The sequence below is a fragment of the Ascaphus truei genome, chromosome 17, assembly GCF_040206685.1.
Source record: "Ascaphus truei isolate aAscTru1 chromosome 17, aAscTru1.hap1, whole genome shotgun sequence".
NCBI classification, from domain to species: Eukaryota; Metazoa; Chordata; class Amphibia; order Anura; family Ascaphidae; genus Ascaphus; species Ascaphus truei.
Window position 1 is genome coordinate 19,919,804 of NC_134499.1, and position 19,273 is coordinate 19,939,076.

At 49.7% G+C, this 19,273-nt stretch overlaps 1 protein-coding gene across 1 annotated transcript in view; it reads left to right on the top strand.

Annotated features, from left to right (window-relative positions):
• The window catches only part of CACNA2D2 (calcium voltage-gated channel auxiliary subunit alpha2delta 2), a 211,669-nt gene that overhangs the window by 49,629 nt on the left and 142,767 nt on the right, over window positions 1-19,273 (top strand). The window contains exon 5 of the mRNA XM_075573647.1: window positions 15,821-15,880. Coding sequence (XP_075429762.1) covers window positions 15,821-15,880 — 60 coding nt within the window. The remainder of the gene's footprint in view (window positions 1-15,820; window positions 15,881-19,273) is intronic.

Here is a 19,273-nt window from a genome sequence, read left to right on the forward strand (position 1 = left end):
CAAATGGTACCTCTATTATGGGAAGGGGTACCAATGGGCTGCGGTACGCCTTGAATGGGGCGGTGATCTGACATTCTGGGCATGAGGAACAATAATTCGTAATTTCTGCCAGAACCCCAGGCCAATAGAAGCTTCGGAGAACCTTTTCTTTTGTCTTTTCCACCCCTAGGTGTCCCCCCAATGGATGACTATGTGCGAGGTGTAATACTACGTTACGGAATGTCCGTGGTACCAACAATTGTTTAGTTGTAACTGATTTCAACCCGATATACTAGGTTTTATCAACCCGATATACTAGGTCGTTCTCTACCTCGAAGTAGGGGTAATCAAGTGTCCTATCTGGTTGGCCAGGAGTACTATTCTGGTCCCGTATATTTCCCCTTGCTACCGCTAATGTGGGGTCCTCCCACTGGGCCTTCTTAAAACTCCCAGGACTGACCTCTAGGTCAGCGAGGGTCTTATCCGGTTCTGGGGTGGTAAGTGTCTGATCAACATCTTGATTTGGGGTATTCCCTACCAAAGTAGTGATGGGGAAGGGAATTTTACAGCACTCCTCCTTTTCCCCCTTCTTATTTGGGCCCTCGTCAACCTCCATTTCTGAAAAAGGGAAAGGATTTGTTTCTTCTAATACTTCGTTATGGTCCGCTATTGAACTCTGGGCGCTATTCTGAGCGGGGGACCACATTTTTAGAAAATGGGGAAAGTCGGTCCCTATTAACACATCATGTGCCAGTTTGGGTACAATACCCACCTTGAAATCTAAAGAACCAAACTCTGTTTCAAAAAAAACATCAACAGTGGAATATTCATGATTATCCCCATGTATACAACAAATTGCCACTCTTTGTGAACTGTTTCCCTGTTTCTTCTTAATGGGCAAGAGGTATTCGGACACTAGTGTGACCATGCTCCCAGAGTCAAGAAGTGCCCGAACCCTCCTACCATTAACCTTTACAAATGCCCACAAATGGTTATTCAAGAGGTCCTCTGGGCTAGGGCCCATACATTGGGACAACAGCGCATAAGGTTCCACGCTGTTGCATTGCATGGGCTCATCATTTAGTGGGCAGATTTTTGCTGTGTGGCCCCTCTCATGACAATTTACACATTTAGGTACATAGTCTGTGTCCCACTTAGAGCCTTTTCCCGGCTCCCCATGTTGGCTATTGCCCTTAGTGTGCGAACCACTGTTGCTGGTGCTGCGTGAAGGTGGTCGCCGCTCTTCAGCGCCCCTTAACCCCGGTACCCTTTTACCGTCTCTGGAAGAGTCCTGGAACCTTGGGTAGTGGGGTTGCTCCACGACTGTGGGTTGCGGGTTCTCTTCTGCTGCATTGTACCTTTCTACGAGGGCCACAAGCTCATCCGCATTGTGGGGGTCACTCCGACTGACCCAACGGCGTAAGGCAGAGGGAAGTTTTCTCAAGAACTGGTCCATGACCAACCGTTCCACGATGTGGCTGGCTGAGTTGATCTCGGGTTGTAGCCACTTCCGGGCGAGGTGGATGAGGTCATACATCTGGCTTCGGGTGGCTTTATCCATCGTGAAGGACCATGCGTGAAACCTTTGGGCGCGAACAGCCGTGGTTACGCCGAGGCGGGCGAGGATCTCGAACTTCAATTTTGCATAGACGTTAGCTTCGGCTGGCTCTAGATCAAAGTAAGCCTTCTGGGGTTCGCCGCTTAGGAAGGGTGCGATTAGACCAGCCCACTCAGCTTCTGACCATCCCTCTCTCTGTGCCGTGCGTTCAAACGTGAGAAGATAGGCTTCCACATCATCCGAGGGTCCCATCTTCTGAAGGTAGTGGCTTGCCCTGGTCATTTTCGGGACTGGGGCTGCCTCTGCCAGTGGAAGGTTACTGATAGTCCCCCTTAGGATCTCGAGTTCCTGCTGTAAGCCCTGGGCGAACCGTTGTTGCTCCTCTCTCAGCAAGCGGTTTGTCTCTTGCTGGTTTGCATTAGTCTCTTGCTGGTTTATTGACAGCCGTTGCTGGTTTGCATTAGTCTCTTGCTGGGCTATTAACAGCTGTTGCTGGGTTTCATTCGCCTGTTGCAGGGCTGCATTAATCTTTTGCTGGGCTTCATTCGCGTCTTTCTGGACAGCGACATTGCGTACCAGCGCACTCACCACGTCTTCCATCTTGTTTGGAGAGAAAACCCCCTTTTTTTTTTTTTTTTTTAAAGTTCTTTAACCCACAGACCTTTTAGTGTTCTGCCCGCATTCTCCACCATATGTGACAAACGGCTTACTCTGGGGCTCCGTCGTTTGTCCGCGACTGTTTAGAACACGGTCTTTTAGGGTAGGTTAAATGATGAGGCGTCACGTACTGTTCCTTTAAACAGTCTATGCCTGGTTTATTCAGTCCCAGGCACTGAGACTGCCACAGTGCATACAACAGAAAACAGATCAAAACAAAAGCTGCTCACCTGAGCGATAACTTAACTTAGATATCCCTGACTCAGGGTTGGAAGTGGCTTTTCCACTCCCAACAACAAAACAAGGTACTTTTGCAGTCTTATACAAATGAACAGAAAGATTGAACCTGTTTGGGGAAGAGGCTTCTCCCCTCTGTAGTTCAGCAGCCTTCCAGCCTCCTGGCTCTTGTGGAGAGACCAGAGCAAACAGGAAAACAGTCTTACATACCTGATTCCTAATTAGCATGACAGGTGACAGAAATCAGGCAGCAGACAAACTCTGGTCTGGATCTCTCATCCCTCAGTTCCAGCGCTTGCCAAACTGTGGGATGGAGTGTATGTATTATAAGGCTGCACTCCCAGGCCAAACAGGATAGAAACTGTTTAGTATCCTGGGAGCCCTATATACGGAATTTATTACCATCCCCTGGTTTCTGTCACACCATATAACCACTTCCTATACCTCCTCCTATTACCCCATGTAACCACTTCCTATACCTCCTCCTATTACCCCATGTAACCACTTCCTATACCTCCTCCTATTACCCAATATAACCACTTCCTATACCTCCTCCTATTACCCCATATAACCATGCCCTATACCTCCTCCTATTACCCAATATAACCACTTCCGATAACTCCTCCTATTACCCCATGTAACCACCTCCTATAACTCCTCCTATTACCCCATGTAACCACTTCCTATACCTCCTCCTATTACCCCATATAACCACTTCCTATACCTCCTCCTATTACCCCATATAACCATGCCCTATACCTCCTCCTATTACCCAATATAACCACTTCCGATAACTCCTCCTATTACCCCATGTAACCACTTCCTATAACTCCTCCTATTACCCCATGTAATCACTTCCTATACCTCCTCCTATTACCCCATATAACCTCTTTCTATTACTCCTCCTATTGCCCCATATAACTGCTCCCTATAACTCCTATTACCCCATATAACTGCTCCTTATAACTCCTCCTATTACCCCATATAACCCTCCCTATAACTCCTCCTATTACCCCATATAACCCTCCCTATAACTCCTCCTATTACCCCATATAACCCTCCCTATAACTGCTCCTATTACCCCATATAACTGCTCCCTATAACTCCCCCCCCCCCCTCTCTCCTATCTCCCTTCTCTCCCCCTTCTCCCTCGTTAGATCCGGCCTTTAGATCTGTTTAGGGGGAAGGTTTCCCGAGTTCCCCTCTCTCTTTGGCAAAGCTGGGAGTTTAATCAGAGCTAATCAGAGAATTATGAGATGTCTGATTGCTGATTAGACGCCTAATGTTAATCTAGTCAAGGAGCCTCTTGTGTGGGATATTTTAGGAGAGAAGTTCCTGGGGGATCCTTCACGGGACACAGGACAGGGGGATCTCTTTGGTCCCTAAAACCATACGAGCCAGAGGGGCCTATATACTAACACGGGATGACAGTGACACGCACAGAAAGAAGCCTTCATACTAATGTGGTGATAGTATATAGGCTCCTTTCTGTGTGTGTCACTGTCACCCCGTGTTAGTATATAGGCTGCTTTCTGTGTGTGTCACTGTCACCCCGTGTTAGTATATAGGCTCCTTTCTGTGTGTGTCACTGTCACCCCGTGTTAGTATATAGGCTCCTTTCTGTGTGTGTCACTGTCACCCCGTGTTAGTATATAGGCTGCTTTCTGTGTGTGTCACTGTCACCCCGTGTTAGTATATAGGCTCCTTTCTGTGTGTGTCACTGTCATCCCGTGTTAGTATATAGGCTCCTTTCTGTGTGTGTCACTGTCACCCCGTGTTAGTATATAGGCTGCTTTCTGTGTGTGTCACTGTCACCCCGTGTTAGTATATAGGCTCCTTTCTGTGTGTGTCACTGTCACTCCGTGTTAGTATACTGTATAGGCTCCTTTCTGTGTGTGTCACAGTCATCCCGTGTTAGTATATAGGCTGCTTCCTGTGTGTGTCACTGTCACTCCGTGTTAGTATATAGGCTCCTTTCTGTGTGTGTCACAGTCATCCCGTGTTAGTATATAGGCTGCTTCCTGTGTGTGTCACTGTCACCCCGTGTTAGTATATAGGCTGCTTTCTGTGTGTGTCACTGTCACCCCGTGTTAGTATATAGGCTGCTTTCTGTGTGTGTCACTGTCACCCCGTGTTAGTATATAGGCTCCTTTCTGTGTGTGTCACTGTCACCCCGTGTTAGTATATAGGCTCCTTTCTGTGTGTGTCACAGTCATCCCGTGTTAGTATATAGGCTGCTTTCTGTGTGTGTCACAGTCATCCCGTGTTAGTATATAGGCTGCTTTCTGTGTGTCATTGTCATCCCGTGTTATAACATGTGGGATAGTATATAGGCTGCTTTCTGTGTGTGTCATTGTCATACCGTGTTATAACATGTGGGATAGTATATAGGCTGCTTTTTATGCGTGTAACTGTCATCCTGTGTTAGTATATAGGCTCCTTTCTGTGTGTGTCACTAACACGGGATGACAGTGACAGACACAGGAGCCTATATACAGTACTAACACGGAGTTACAGTGACACACACAGAAAGGTGCCTATATACTAACACGGGGTGACAGTGACACACACAGAAAGCAGCCTATATACTAACACGGGGCGACAGTGACACACAGGCTGGAATTTAAAGCACAGAGGGAAGCCGAGCAGGGCCCGGGATGGAGAGCGAGGGATGCAGAGCAGAGCCAGAGATGCAGAGCAGAGAGCAGAGTGAGGGATGCAGAGCAGAGAGCAGAGCCCGGGATGCAGAGCAGAGAGCAGAGCGAGGGATGCAGAGCAGAGAGCAGAGCCCGGGATGCAGAGCAGAGAGCAGAGCCCGGGATGCAGAGCAGAGAGCAGAGCGAGGGATGCAGAGCAGAGAGCAGAGCCCGGGATGCAGAGCAGAGAGCAGAGCCGGGGATGCAGAGCAGAGCGAGGGATGCAGAGCGAGGGATGCAGAGCAGAGAGCAGAGCGAGGGATGCAGAGAGCAGAGCCTGGGATGCAGAGCAGAGAGCAGAGCAGGGATGCAGAGCAAAGTACAGAGCCTGGGATGCAGAGCCCGGATGCAGAGCAGAGAGCAGAGCCCGGGATAGAGAGCAGAGCGAGGGATGCACAGCAGAGAGCAGAGCCCGGGATGCAGAGCAGAGAGCAAAGCGAGGGATGCAGAGCAGAGCCCGGGATGCAGAGCAGAGAGCAGAGCGAGGGATGCCGAGAGCAGAGCCCGGGATGCAGAGCAGAGAGCAGAGCGAGGGATGCAGAGAGCAGAGCCTGGGATGCAGAGCAGGGATGCAGAGCAGCGATGCAGAGCAGAGTGCAGAGCCCGGGATAGAGAGCAGAGCGAGGGATGCACAGCAGAGAGCAGAGCCTGGATGCAGAGCCTGGATGCAGAGCAGAGAGCAGAGCGAGGGATGCAGAGAGCAGAGCCTGGGATGCAGAGCAGAGAGCAGAGCCTGGGATAGAGAGCAGAGCGAGGGATGCACAGCAGAGAGCAGAGCCCGGGATGCAGAGCAGAGCCTGGATGCACAGCATAGAGCAGAGCGAGGGATGCAGAGAGCAGAGCCTGGGATGCAGAGCAGGGATGCAGAGCAGAGAGCCCAGTGCAGAGCCTGGGATACAGAGCAGAGTGCAGAGCAGAGAGCAGAGCCCGGGATGCAGAGCAGAGACCGGGATCCAGAGCAAGGAACGCAAGGGGGGAGGTTTGGGTGAAATACTTGGTTCCTACAACCTGAAATTAGATTTTTTATAACATACTCTGACCTTTTTTTCCCTTTAAATAAAATCTATTTGATTAATTTTGGGGCCGGGGAACGGTGGAGGTTGGGCTGGAAAAGGTCAGGCACCGTGTTGCTGCACAAATCATGTCTCACTTGATGGCTTTTCCCTCGGGGCTGTTTGTATTGTTATGTTCTTTTATTTGGATTAGGAATATTATCTGCAATGCTTCTATCGGCGGCAGCTTTACGTATATATATATATATATCACTGCAGAGCCTCCCATCCTCTGGATCGCTACAAAACCTGCAGCTCTTCACATCTATGCAGAGCAGCCTGTGTCTGACCTACAGCGCAATGCCCTGCAGAGCAGCCTGTGTCTGACATACAGCACAATGCCCTGCAGAGCAGCCTGTGTCTGACATACAGCACAATGCCCTGCAGAGCAGCCTGTGTCTGACATACAGTGCTATGCTCTGCAGAATTGCCAGAGTCTGACATACAGCGCAATGTTCTGCAGAGCAGTGTGTGTGTGTAGAGGTTGGTATATTGCAGAGCCGTGTGTGTGTGTGTGTACAGGTGAGTATTGCAAAGCAGTGTGTGTGTACAGGTGAGTGTATTGCAGAGCAGTGTGTGTGTGTGTACAGGAGAGTGTATTGCAGAGCAGTGTGTGTGTGTACAGGTGAGTGTATTGCAGAGCAGTGTGTGTGTGTACAGGTGAGTGTATTGCAGAGCAGTGTGTGTGTGTACAGGAGAGTGTATTGCAGAGCAGTGTGTGCGTACAGGTTGGTATATAACAGTGTAGTGTGTTTGTACAGGTTAGTATATTGTAGTGCAGTGTGTGTGTGTATAGAGGTTAGTATATTGCGACGGTGTGTGTGTGTACAGGTCGGTATATTGCAGAGCAGTGTGTGTGTGTGTGTGTGTGTGTACAGGTCGGTATATTGCAGAGCAGTGTGTGTGTGTGTGTGTACAGGTCGGTATATTGCAGAGCCGTGTGTATACAGGTCGGTATATTGCAGAGCAGTGTGTGTGTGTGTGTGTGTGTGTACAGGTCGGTATATTGCAGAGCAGTGTGTGTGTGTGTACAGGTCGGTATATTGCAGAGCAGTGTGTGTGTGTGTGTACAGGTCGGTATATTGCAGAGCAGTGTGTGTGTACAGGTCGGTATATTGCAGAGCAGTGTGTGTATAGGTCGGTATATTGCAGAGCCGTGTGTATACAGGTCGGTATATTGCAGAGCAGTGTGTGTGTGTACAGGTCGGTATATTGCAGAGCCGTGTGTATACAGGTCGGTATATTGCAGAGCAGTGTGTGTGTGTACAGGTCGGTATATTGCAGAGCAGTGTGTGTGTGTACAGGTCGGTATATTGCAGAGCAGTGTGTGTGTGTGTGTGTGTGTGTGTGTGTGTACAGGTCGGTGTATTGCAGAGCAGTGTGTGTGTGTGTGTGTGTACAGGTCGGTATATTGCAGAGCAGTGTGTGTGTATGTGTGTGTGTGTTTACAGGTCGGTATATTGCAGAGCAGTGTGTGTGTGTGTGTGTACAGGTCGGTATATTGCAGAGCAGTGTGTGTGTGTGTGTGTGTGTGTGTGTGTGTGTGTGTGTGTGTGTGTGTACAGGTCGGTATATTGCAGAGCAGTGTGTGTGTGGGTGTGTGTACAGGTCGGTATATTGCAGAGCAGTGTGTGTGTGTACAGGTCGGTATATTGCAGAGCAGTGTGTGTGTGTGTGTGTGTGTACAGGTCGGTATATTGCAGAGCAGTGTGTGTGTACAGGTCGGTATATTGCAGAGTAGTGTGTGTGTACAGGTCGGTATATTGCAGAGCAGTGTGTGTGTGTACAGGTCGGTATATTGCAGAGCCGTGTGTAGACAGGTCGGTATATTGCAGAGCAGTTTGTGTGTGTGTACAGGTCGGTATATTGCAGAGCAGTGTGTGTGTGTACAGGTCGGTATATTGCAGAGCAATGTGTGTGTACAGGTCGGTATATTGCAGAGCAGTGTGTGTGTACAGGTCGGTATATTGCAGAGCAGTGTGTGTGTACAGATCGTTATATTGCAGAGCAGTGTGTGTGTGTGTACAGGTCGGTATATTGCAGAGCAGTGTGTGTGTACAGGTCGGTATATTGCAGAGCAGTGTGTGTGTGTGTGTGTGTGTACAGGTCAGTATATTGCAGAGCCGTGTGTATACAGGTCGGTATATTGCAGAGCAGTGTGTGTGTGTGTGTGTGTACAGGTCGGTATATTGCAGAGCAGTGTGTGTGTGTACAGGTCGGTATATTGCAGAGCCGTGTGTATACAGGTCGGTATATTGCAGAGCAGTGTGTGTGTGTGTGTGTGTGTGTGTACAGGTCGGTATATTGCAGAGCAGTGTGTGTGTACAGGTCGGTATATTGCAGAGCCGTGTGTATACAGGTCGGTATATTGCAGAGCCGTGTGTATACAGGTCGGTATATTGCAGAGCAGTGTGTGTGTACAGGTCGGTATATTGCAGAGCAGTGTGTGTGTGTACAGGTCGGTATATTGCAGAGCAGTGTGTGTGTGTGTGTGTGTGTGTACAGGTCGGTATATTGCAGAGCAGTGTGTGTGTACAGGTCGGTATATTGCAGAGCCGTGTGTATACAGGTCGGTGTAGGAGAGGAGTGTGTGTGTGTGTGTGTGTACAGGTCGGTGTAGGAGAGGAGTGTGTGTGTGTGTGTGTGTGTGTATACAGGTCGGTGTAGGAGAGGAGTGTGTGTGTGTGTGTGTGTATACAGGTCTGTGTAGGAGAGGAGTGTGTGTGTGTGTGTGTGTGTGTATACAGGTCGGTGTAGGAGAGGAGTGTGTGTGTGTGTGTGTGTGTGTGTGTGTGTGTATACAGGTCGGTGTAGGAGAGGAGTGTGTGTGTATACAGGTCGGTGTAGGAGAGGAGTGTGTGTGTGTGTGTGTATACAGGTCGGTGTAGGAGAGGAGTGTGTGTGTGTGTGTACAGGTCGGTGTAGGAGAGGTGTGTGTGTGTGTGTGTGTATACAGGTCGGTGTAGGAGAGGAGTGCAGAAGTACTGTACAACCAGGGAGACATATTTGGGGGAAATAAACCCTGGCTTTTATTCAGCCCGTAGCTTCAAACAATACATCATTAAGAGCAGCACACAAAGAGGTGCCTGTAAGCAGGGCCCCTTTATGTCAGTCTCCGGGTCTGGTTTGGTGTCCGTTAGGGGGCCCACCCTCTGGCGGGTTCCAGGGTCCACTGCGCCCTGGAATAGAGGGTCTGGTTTCTGGCGATCTTGCTGGCAGCACAGTCCTGTGCTCAAAACAACTTGTTCCTGTGAATCTCTTCTGGCAACACAGTCCCTCTGTGCTCCAGAGATCTCCCCTGCAGTGTAAGCAGCAGGCACTTCTACCTGACTGATAAGCCAGGTGGAGACTGGCTAATTGTCTCTAGCTGCTATTATCAGCCAGATACAAGCTTCCTATTTGGAACCCTATTTAGACAGGGGTTAAGGCTCTGTCACATACCTCCCCTGTTTGGGGGTAGCTCGGGCTAGCCACGGCTGAAGCCCACCCCGCCACTCTCACTTGAGATGTACCTGCGGTGGAGAGAGAGAGCCACCAGTCACGCTGGGATTCTAGTCCTTTCTCCAGGTAACCAGTGTCTGTTCCAGAAGGTGCTGGAAATCAGAGCACTTTAGTCGCTCGAGGAGAACTTTCCCCAAGCACAGCCTCTCCATGATGTGCTTAGCTTACTCACCTCCGCGGGGGACTCTTCGCTCAAGCTCCTCTTTCCATTTTACCAAGTCTTCTTCTTTTAATCGCTTGGCCACAAGTTTTCCGATGCGTCAGGCAATCTTTTCTTCCTTGCGACTAGGGTGACCACCTGCACCGGGTTCAGTATCCATTATCACACATGGTTCAACCTGGGCAGGGTTGTTATCCACTCTGATTGACCCTCGTTGCATCTCAGTTTGGTAGTTGGTAGACTTATTGTCTTGACGTATTACTTTTTCTGGGCTGACCGATTTCTTCAATGTGTGGGGAGGTATCTCTGCTATAGTAGCACCGTTTTGAAGCTCCTTCAGTACCAGGGGACCCCAGCTTGCTCCTATAGCTTTCTCATCCATCACGGGCTTATATGCAACAAGCACGACCCCCTTCTCAGTAGAGAGGTCATTTGCGTTTGGTTCTGGATACTTCGACTCCTGTACATCAATTTAGTAGTAGTTTTCACACCTAACCGTTACCCGTGGCCTCTCTTTTTGGTAGTTGGCAACCCTGTAGTCGCGTGCCTTTTTTCCTTGCAAAGACGAGTCGACAACAAGTGTTGCATCTTTAGGGGCGTGATCACAGATACAGTTCTGTCTCATTCTAACCACAGATTGATTAACACTCATTCCCAGCTAGCTCAAACTCCTGCACCCACCACATTATGAATATATATTTATGTCAAAAGGAGAGCTACTGAGTGTGGCAAATGTATACAACAAAAGACAGGGGTGCTCAATGCTACATCCAATTGACAAAACATATACGGTAATACATATAAAGTTTAAATACTTCAATAATAATAATAATTACTTGGTTATTTAGTTAAACCCTTTGGCCAAAGCGTCGTAAGCCTGCATACCAAACGTCAAGGTATAACCAAAAATGCAGGTCCTACACTACACTGTGAACCCTTCCCTTTACCTCTGTATGAGGGGAAAGAACCATAGTAGGTCCTGTTCTTGCAGCAAAGTGAAAAGACCTCCCAAGTTAAAAAGGTGAGGAGGAGTGAGCTCTGGGGGGAGGTGCCACCTACCTCCATACAACTGTTACCAGTGTTAATCCATTTCTGACTGGAGTTGTTGCTTTTTTACTGGCTTGATCAGTCAGATATGAAACCTCCTCTGTCAGGTTTCTATTCTTTCCACAGTCTCTATAACCCTCAGGATCTTCTCACCGTCCTCCTTCCATTTAAGCACTTCTGAGTTGAGATTCCAGGTCTACTGGCGTGAGACTTCTAGCTCCAGGTTGAGGGCGTGACACTCCTTCTGAGAGACTTCAAGAGCCATAGAGACTTCCAGCTCCTCTGCAAGACTGAAAGATTTCCAGTTCGGTGTGGAGACTGCTGATCTCCAGGTGTGAGACTTCCAGCTCTATGCGGAGAGTGTGAACCTCGTTCTGGAAGATGTCCAAGTCTGTCCTGAGACCGCTGACCTCCTGGTCAAGAGACACCCAGCTCTGTACCGAGTGCATGAACCTCTTTGCGAAAGACCTCACTCTCGGTGCCGAAAAACTGTGAAACTCTTTCTGGGAGACCGCCAGCTCCGCACAGAGACTGTGAATCTCTTCCTGAGAGACTTTGAGCTGCATACTGAGGCTGCAAAACTCGTTTTGAGAGTGTCCCAGTTCTATACCGAGACAGAGGGCCACCTTTTGAGCCTTCTCTTGCTTCTCGTCCATGGCGGTAAGTTCAGGGTTCGTCGTCTCCAGAGCTGTCAACAGCTGGGTCTCTAGTAGGGCAATGTATCTGGCCTGCTTACCCAAAACTTCTTTAAACAATTGTTCCTAGTCTGTTTGCATCTTCAGGGTTGGTCAAGGGATTGTCACTCACTTGGTTTGGCTCCGATTCCCTGGTATAGTTGGATGAGGGTTTCTCCCTATAAGGACCGGAGAGACACTTTTTCGGGGCACACCACCTTTGTCTTGGGCCCTCTGGTGATTCCTCCATCTTTCCCGGGATGCATCCTCCATTTGCTCTAAGCTGCAGGGCATCTGTCCCCCCCCCCCACCCCACCTTTTCTCCGCGGGATCTGTGGAAGTGTCTGAATCTTCCATGGTAAGCGGAGAACCTAATTTCTTTTTCCGCTTTACTTTGGACGTCTTCGTCCCATTAGGGATACTGGGGTCTCCTTCTTTGTTTGAAACTTCAGCGGTGTCACTGCATCCTCCGTGCTTTCCTTGCAGTTGCATTAGCTGGCGGGAAGATTCAACGTTCAGCCGGTCCCGCTCTTGCTGCCGCCAATCACATTCACGGTCACAGAGACCTGTCTTTTCGGTGCGTACAGCGTTCAGGCCGCGCTGCCATCCTAAGGGTGTTTTGTGGGTATGTCGTATTTCTGGGCCAAATTAGGGACATCCTCATCCTCATCCTCGTAGGACCGGAAAGGACACTTTTCTGTGTGGCCGTGTTCATTACAGGAACGCCACATTTTGCCCTCCATGTGTATTCTTCGCCCTGACCTCGGGAGGCGCTATTGCAGCGATTTTCTCTGTATATACTAGAAGCCCAGCTGGTAGTCCTACGGGTGGGTAGACTTCACTTGCAGAGTTCGAAGCTCTCGCAGGCTTTTTCTTTTTCTGAGCGGTCATTTAAAAAAGTCCAAAGAGGTGCCTGTAAGCAGGGGCCCTTTATGTCAGTCTCCGGGTCTGGTTTGGTGTCCGTTAGGGGGCCCACCCTCTGGCGGGTTCCAGGGTCTGCTGCGCCCTGGAATAGAGGGTCTGGTTTCTGGCGATCTTGCTGGCAGCACAGTCCTGTGCTCAAAACAACTTGTTCCTGTGAATCTCTTCTGGCAACACAGTCCCTCTGTGCTCCAGAGATCTCCCCTGCAGTGTAAGCAGCAGGCACTTCTACCTGACTGATAAGCCAGGTGGAGACTGGCTAATTGTCTCTAGCTGCTATTAACCAGCTCCCTGCTGGACTCATAAGATAGATACAGGCTTCCTATTTGGAGTCCTATTTAGTCAGGGGTTAAGGCCCTGTCACAGTCAGTATATTGCAGAGCTGTGTGTGTGTGTGTGTCAGTATATTGCAGACCAGTGTGTGTGTACAGGTCAGTATATTGCAGAGCAGTGTGTGTACATGTTGGTATATTGCAGAGCAGTGTGTGTGTGTATTCAGGTCAGTATATTGCAGAGCAGTTGTGTGTGTGTGTGTGTGTGTACAAGTTGGTATATTGCAGAGCAGTGTGTGTGTACAGGTCAGTATATTGCAGAGCAGTGTGTGTGTACAGGTCGGTATATTACAGAGCAGTGTGTGTGTACAGGTCAGTGTATTGCAGAGCAGTGTGTGTGTGTGTACATGTTGGTATATTGCAGAGCAGTGTGTGTGTGTTCAGGTCAGTATATTGCAGAGCAGTTGTGTGTGTGTGTGTGTGTGTGTACAAGTTGGTATATTGCAGAGCAGTGTGTGTGTATAGGTCGGTATATTGCAGAGCAGTGTGTGTGTGTACAGGTCTGTATATTGCAGAGCAGTGTGTGTGTATAGGTCGGTATATTGCAGAGCAGTGTGTGTGTACAAGTTGGTATATAGCAGAGCAGTGTGTGTGTGTTGGTCAGTATATTGCAGAGCAGTGTGTGTGTGTACAGGTCAGTATATTGCAGAGCAGTGTGTGTATAGGTCGGTATATTGCAGAGCAGTGTGTGTGTACAAGTTGGTTTATACAGTAGCAGAGCAGTGTGTGTGTGTAGGTCAGTATATTGCAGAGCAGTGTGTTTGTGTAGGTCAGTATATTGCAGAGCAGTGTGTGTGTGTACAGGTCAGTATATAGCAGAGCAGTGTGTGTGTACAGGTCAGTATATAGCAGAGCAGTGTGTGTGGTGGTATGCAGAGCACTGTGCCCCAGGCCTCTCTGGCAGTGCATGGGTGCCACACTCTGCTCCCATCACTCCCCGCCAGCCCCGCTGATCTCTGCCACTTATAACGCCCCCAGAAAATCCGCCTTTCAGGTAGAACATGGTAATGCTTTCACTGCACAATTGTCACGTGTGCAGCTCACGCTTGGCCTCCACAGTGTGAGGAAGTGTGTGCGATATATGTATATGTGGTGTGTGTGTGTGTGCATGTGTGTAAATAGGATCTGCTTGTCAATGTATGTGCTTTGCTGTGTGTTACATATGTGTAGATAGGATGTGCATGTATGTGTTTTTCTGTGTTGTGTGTAAAGGGAATATGCATATGTGTGCTTTGCTGTGTGTGTTACATGTGTGCAGAAAGGATGTAAACGTGTGTGCATGTCTGTCTGTGTTACATGTATGTAGAGATTATATCCATAAACACAAGCATGAGTATTACACCCCCACGAACACATGAATGAATATTACACCCCCACAAACACATGCATGAGTATTACACCCCCACAAACACATGCATGAGTATTACACCCCCACAAACACATGCATGAGTATTACACCCCCACAAACACATGCATGAGTATTTCTGGGGGTCTTGGATGTTCCTTGGCGGCATGTTTCTTGGGGATCTCAGATGTTTTTCGGGAGTATGTTTCTGGTTGATCTCTGATGTTTCTCGGGGGTCTCGTATGTTTCTCGGGTCTCGGATGTTCCTCGAGGGTATGTTTCTGGGAAGTTCTCGGATGTTCCTCGAGTGTCACGGATGTTCCTCGGCGGTCTCGGACGTTTCTCGGGGGTATGTTTCTGGGAAGTTCTCGGATGTTCCTCGAGGGTCTCGGATGTTCCTCGGGGGTATGTTTCTGGGAAGTTCTCGGATGTTTCTCGGGGGTATGTTTCTGGGAAGTTCTCGGATGTTCCTCGGGGGTCTCGGATGTTCCTCGGGGGTCTCGGATGTTCCTCGGGGGTATGTTTCTGGGAAGTTCTCGGATGTTCCTCGGGGGTCTCGGATGTTTCTCAGGGGTCTTGGATGTTTCTCGGGGGTCTCGGATGTTCCTCGGGGGTCTCGGATGTTTCTCGGGGGTATGTTTCTGGGAAATTCTCGGATGTTCCTCAGGGGTCTCGGACGTTCCTCGGGGGTATGTTTCTGGGAAGTTCTCGGATGTTCCTCGGGGGTCTCGGACGTTCCTCGGGGGTATGTTTCTGGGAAGTTCTCGGATGTTCCTCGGGGGTCTCGGATGTTCCTCGGGGGTCTTGGATGTTCCTCGGGGGTCTCGGATGTTCCTCGGGGTATGTTTCTGGGAAGTTCTCGGATGTTCCTCGGGGGTCTCGGACGTTCCTCGGGGGTATGTTTCTGGGAAGTTCTCGGATGTTCCTCGGGGGTCTCGGATGTTTCTCAGGGGTCTTGGATGTTTCTCGGGGGTCTCGGATGTTCCTCGGGGGTCTCGGATGTTTCTCGGGGGTATGTTTCTGGGAAATTCTCGGATGTTCCTCGGGGGTCTCGGACGTTCCTCGGGGGTATGTTTCTGGGAAGTTCTCGGATGTTCCTCGGGGGTCTCGGACGTTCCTCGGGGGTATGTTTCTGGGAAGTTCTCGGATGTTCCTCGGGGGTCTCGGATGTTCCTCGGGGGTCTCGGATGTTCCTCGGGGGTCTCGGACGTTCCTCGGGGGTATGTTTCTGGGAAGTTCTCGGATGTTCCTCGGGGGTCTCGGATGTTCCTCGGGGGTATGTTTCTGGGAAGTTCTCGGATGTTCCTCGGGGGTCTCGGATGTTTCTCAGGGGTCTTGGATGTTTCTCGGGGGTCTCGGATGTTCCTCGGGGGTCTCGGATGTTTCTCGGGGGTATGTTTCTGGGAAGTTCTCGGATGTTCCTCGGGGGTCTCGGACGTTCCTCGGGGGTATGTTTCTGGGAAGTTCTCGGATGTTCCTCGGGGGTATGTTTCTGGGGGGTCTCGGATGTTACTCAGGGTATGTTTCTGGGGGGTCTCGGATGTTACTCAGGGTATGTTTCTGGAGCAGTCTTGGATGTTACTCGGGTATGTTTTTTTGGGGGGGGTCTCGGATGTTACTCGGGTACCCTGTGTTACTCTTGTCTCCTCTCACTCTTGCAGAGATTGGCTGGTGCAGCAGAGAAGTTTCAGAAGGCTCATCGCTGGCAGGATAATATCAGGGTGAGTGCGCGCTCACACTTACAGCTCCATCCTCTCTCTCTTTGCTCCGGATCACCTTATTAACCCCGTCTTTCTGTCTGTCTTTTATTTTCCGGCCTCCATCTCCCTTTTTTTTTGCTTCTCTCCTTCCTTTTGTGTCTCTTAAGCTTTGTTCTCATCTCTCCCCCTCTCTCCTGCCAAGTATTCCCTCTCTCTCCTCTCCCCCTCTCTACTGCCCAGTATTCCCTCTCTCTCCTCTCCCCCTCTCTCCTGCCCAGTATTCCCTCTCTCCTCTCCCTCTCTCTCCTGCCCAGTATTCCCTCTCTCTCCTCTCCCCCTCTCTCCTGCCCAGTATTCCCTCTCTCTCTTCTCTCCCCCTCTCTCCTGCCCAGTATTCCCTCTCGCTCTTCTCTCCCCCTCTCTCCTGCCCAGTATTCCCTCTCTCTCTTCTCTCCCCCTCTCTCCTGCCCAGTATTCCCTCTTTCTCTTCTCTCCCCCTCTCTCCTGCCCAGTATTCGCTCTCTCTCTCTCTTCTGCCTCTCCTCTTTTTCCTCTCTCCCTCCTTTCTCTTTCTTCCTCTCTCTGCTCACCTCCTCTCCCTTTCTCACCTCCTTTCTCCCCGCCTCTCCTCTCTCTCCCTTCTCCCCTCTTCCTCCCTCTTGCCTTCTTTCCTTCTCTCCTACTCCCTCCCTCTCTCCTCTCTTCCTCCCTCTTCTCGTTCTCTCAGCTCTCTCTCCTCTCTCCTTCTCTCTCCCTCGCTCCTCTCTCTCCTCTCTTCCTCTTCTCCTTCACCCAGCTCTCTCTCTTCTCTCCCTCTCTCTCCCCTCTCTCCTTCTCTCTCCTCCCTCTCTCTCTCCTCTCTCTCTCCTCTCTCCTTCCCCTCTCTCTCTCCATCTCTCTCCCTCGCTCTTGCCAGCCCTAATGAAAGTGAATGAGGTAATTTTGATCTCATTTTCAGCTGCCCAGTGTCAGCGCTCAGACATAATAACAAACAGGAGGTGAAGGGCACACAAGAGAGAGCCCCCTTTACTGGGGAGAGTGGAGAGAAGAGAGAGGAGGAGGAGGGGCGCGGGATATACATATTTATATAGCACATAGGTGTCTGATACAAGAAGACTTGCAGGGTTTTGGGAGTGTGCGTCTGTGTACCCGTGTCTTTGTGCAGTGTGTGTATTTGCGAGCTGTGTATGCACTGTGTCCGTGTGTTTGTGCACTGTATGTGAGTGTATGCATGCTCACTGTATGTGGGTGTGTGTATGTGCAGTGTGTGTGCAGTGTGTATGCATATGGAGTGTGTGTATGTGTATGTGTGTGTGTTTATGGAATGTGTGTGCAGGAGAGGGGGGCAGTGTCACAATCTCAGGCAATCTGAAGCAGCAGAAGTTGTGTGTCTGGGATGACAGGCCTAGCCACGGCCACCGCATATGGCATATTACACACTGTCACAAAGTGCCTCACAGCCACACACTGTCACAACATAAACACACGGCATAGCACACAGTCACAACATAAGCACACGGCATAGCACACACTGTCACAACATAAGCACACGGCATAGCACACACTGTCACAACATAAACACACGGCATAGCACACAGTCACAACATAAGCACACGGCATAGCACACACTGTCACAACATAAGCACACGGCATAGCATACACTGTCACAACATAAGCACACGGCATAGCACACACTGTCACAACATAAGCACACGGCATCGCACACACTGTCACATCATAATCACACGGCATAGCACACACTGTCACAACATAAGCACACGGCATAGCACACACTGTCACAACATAAACACACGGCATAGCACACACTGTCACATCATAAGCACACGGCATAGCACACACTGTCACATCATAAACACACGGCATAGCACACACTGTCACAACATAAGCACACGGCATAGCACACACTGTCACAACATAAACACACGGCATAGCACACACTGTCACAACATAAGCACACGGCATAGCACACACTGTCACATCATAAGCACACGGCATAGCACACACTGTCACAACATAAGCACACGGCATAGCACACACTGTCACAACATAAGCACACGGCATAGCACACACTGTCACAACATAAGCACACGGCATAGCACACACTGTCACAACATAAACACACGGCATAGCACACACTGTCACATCATAAACACACGGCATAGCACACACTGTCACATCATAAACACACGGCATAGCACACACTGTCACAACATAAGCACACGGCATAGCACACACTGTCACATCATAAACACACGGCATAGCACACACTGTCACAACATAAGCACACGGCATAGCACACACTGTCACAACATAAGCACACGGCATAGCACACACTGTCACATCATAAACACACGGCATAGCACACACTGTCACAACATAAGCACACGGCATAGCACACACTGTCACATCATAAACACACGGCATAGCACACACTGTCACAACATAAGCACACGGCATAGCACACACTGTCACAACATAAGCACACGGCATAGCACACACTGTCACATCATAAACACACGGCATAGCACACACTGTCACATCATAAGCACACGGCATAGCACACACTGTCACATCATAAACACACGGCATAGCACACACTGTCACAACATAAGCACACGGCATAGCACACACTGTCACAACATAAGCACACGGCATAGCACACACTGTCACATCATAAACACACGGCATAGCACACACTGTCACAACATAAGCACACGGCATACCACACACTGTCACAACATAAACACACGGCATAGCACACACTGTCACAACATAAACACACGGCATAGCACACACTGTCACATCATAAACACACGGCATAGCACACACTTTCACAACATAAGCACACGGCATAGCACACACTGTCACATCATAAACACACGGCATAGCACACACTGTCACATCATAAACACACGGCATAGCACACACGGTCACAACATAAGCACACGGCATAGCACACACTGTCACAACATAAACACACGGCATAGCACACACTGTCACAACATAAGCACACGGCATAGCACACACTGTCACAACATAAGCACACGGCATAGCACACACTGTCACAACATAAGCACACGGCATAGCACACACTGTCACATCATAAACACACGGCATAGCACACACTGTCACAACATAAGCACACGACATAGCACACACTGTCACAACATAAGCACACGGCATAGCACACACTGTCACATCATAAACACACGGCATAGCACACACTGTCACAACATAAGCACACGGCATAGCACACAGTCACAACATAAGCACACGGCATAGCACACACTGTCACATCATAAACACACGGCATAGCACACACTGTCACATCATAAACACACGTCATAGCCCACACTGTCACAACATAAGCACACGGCATAGCACACAGTCACA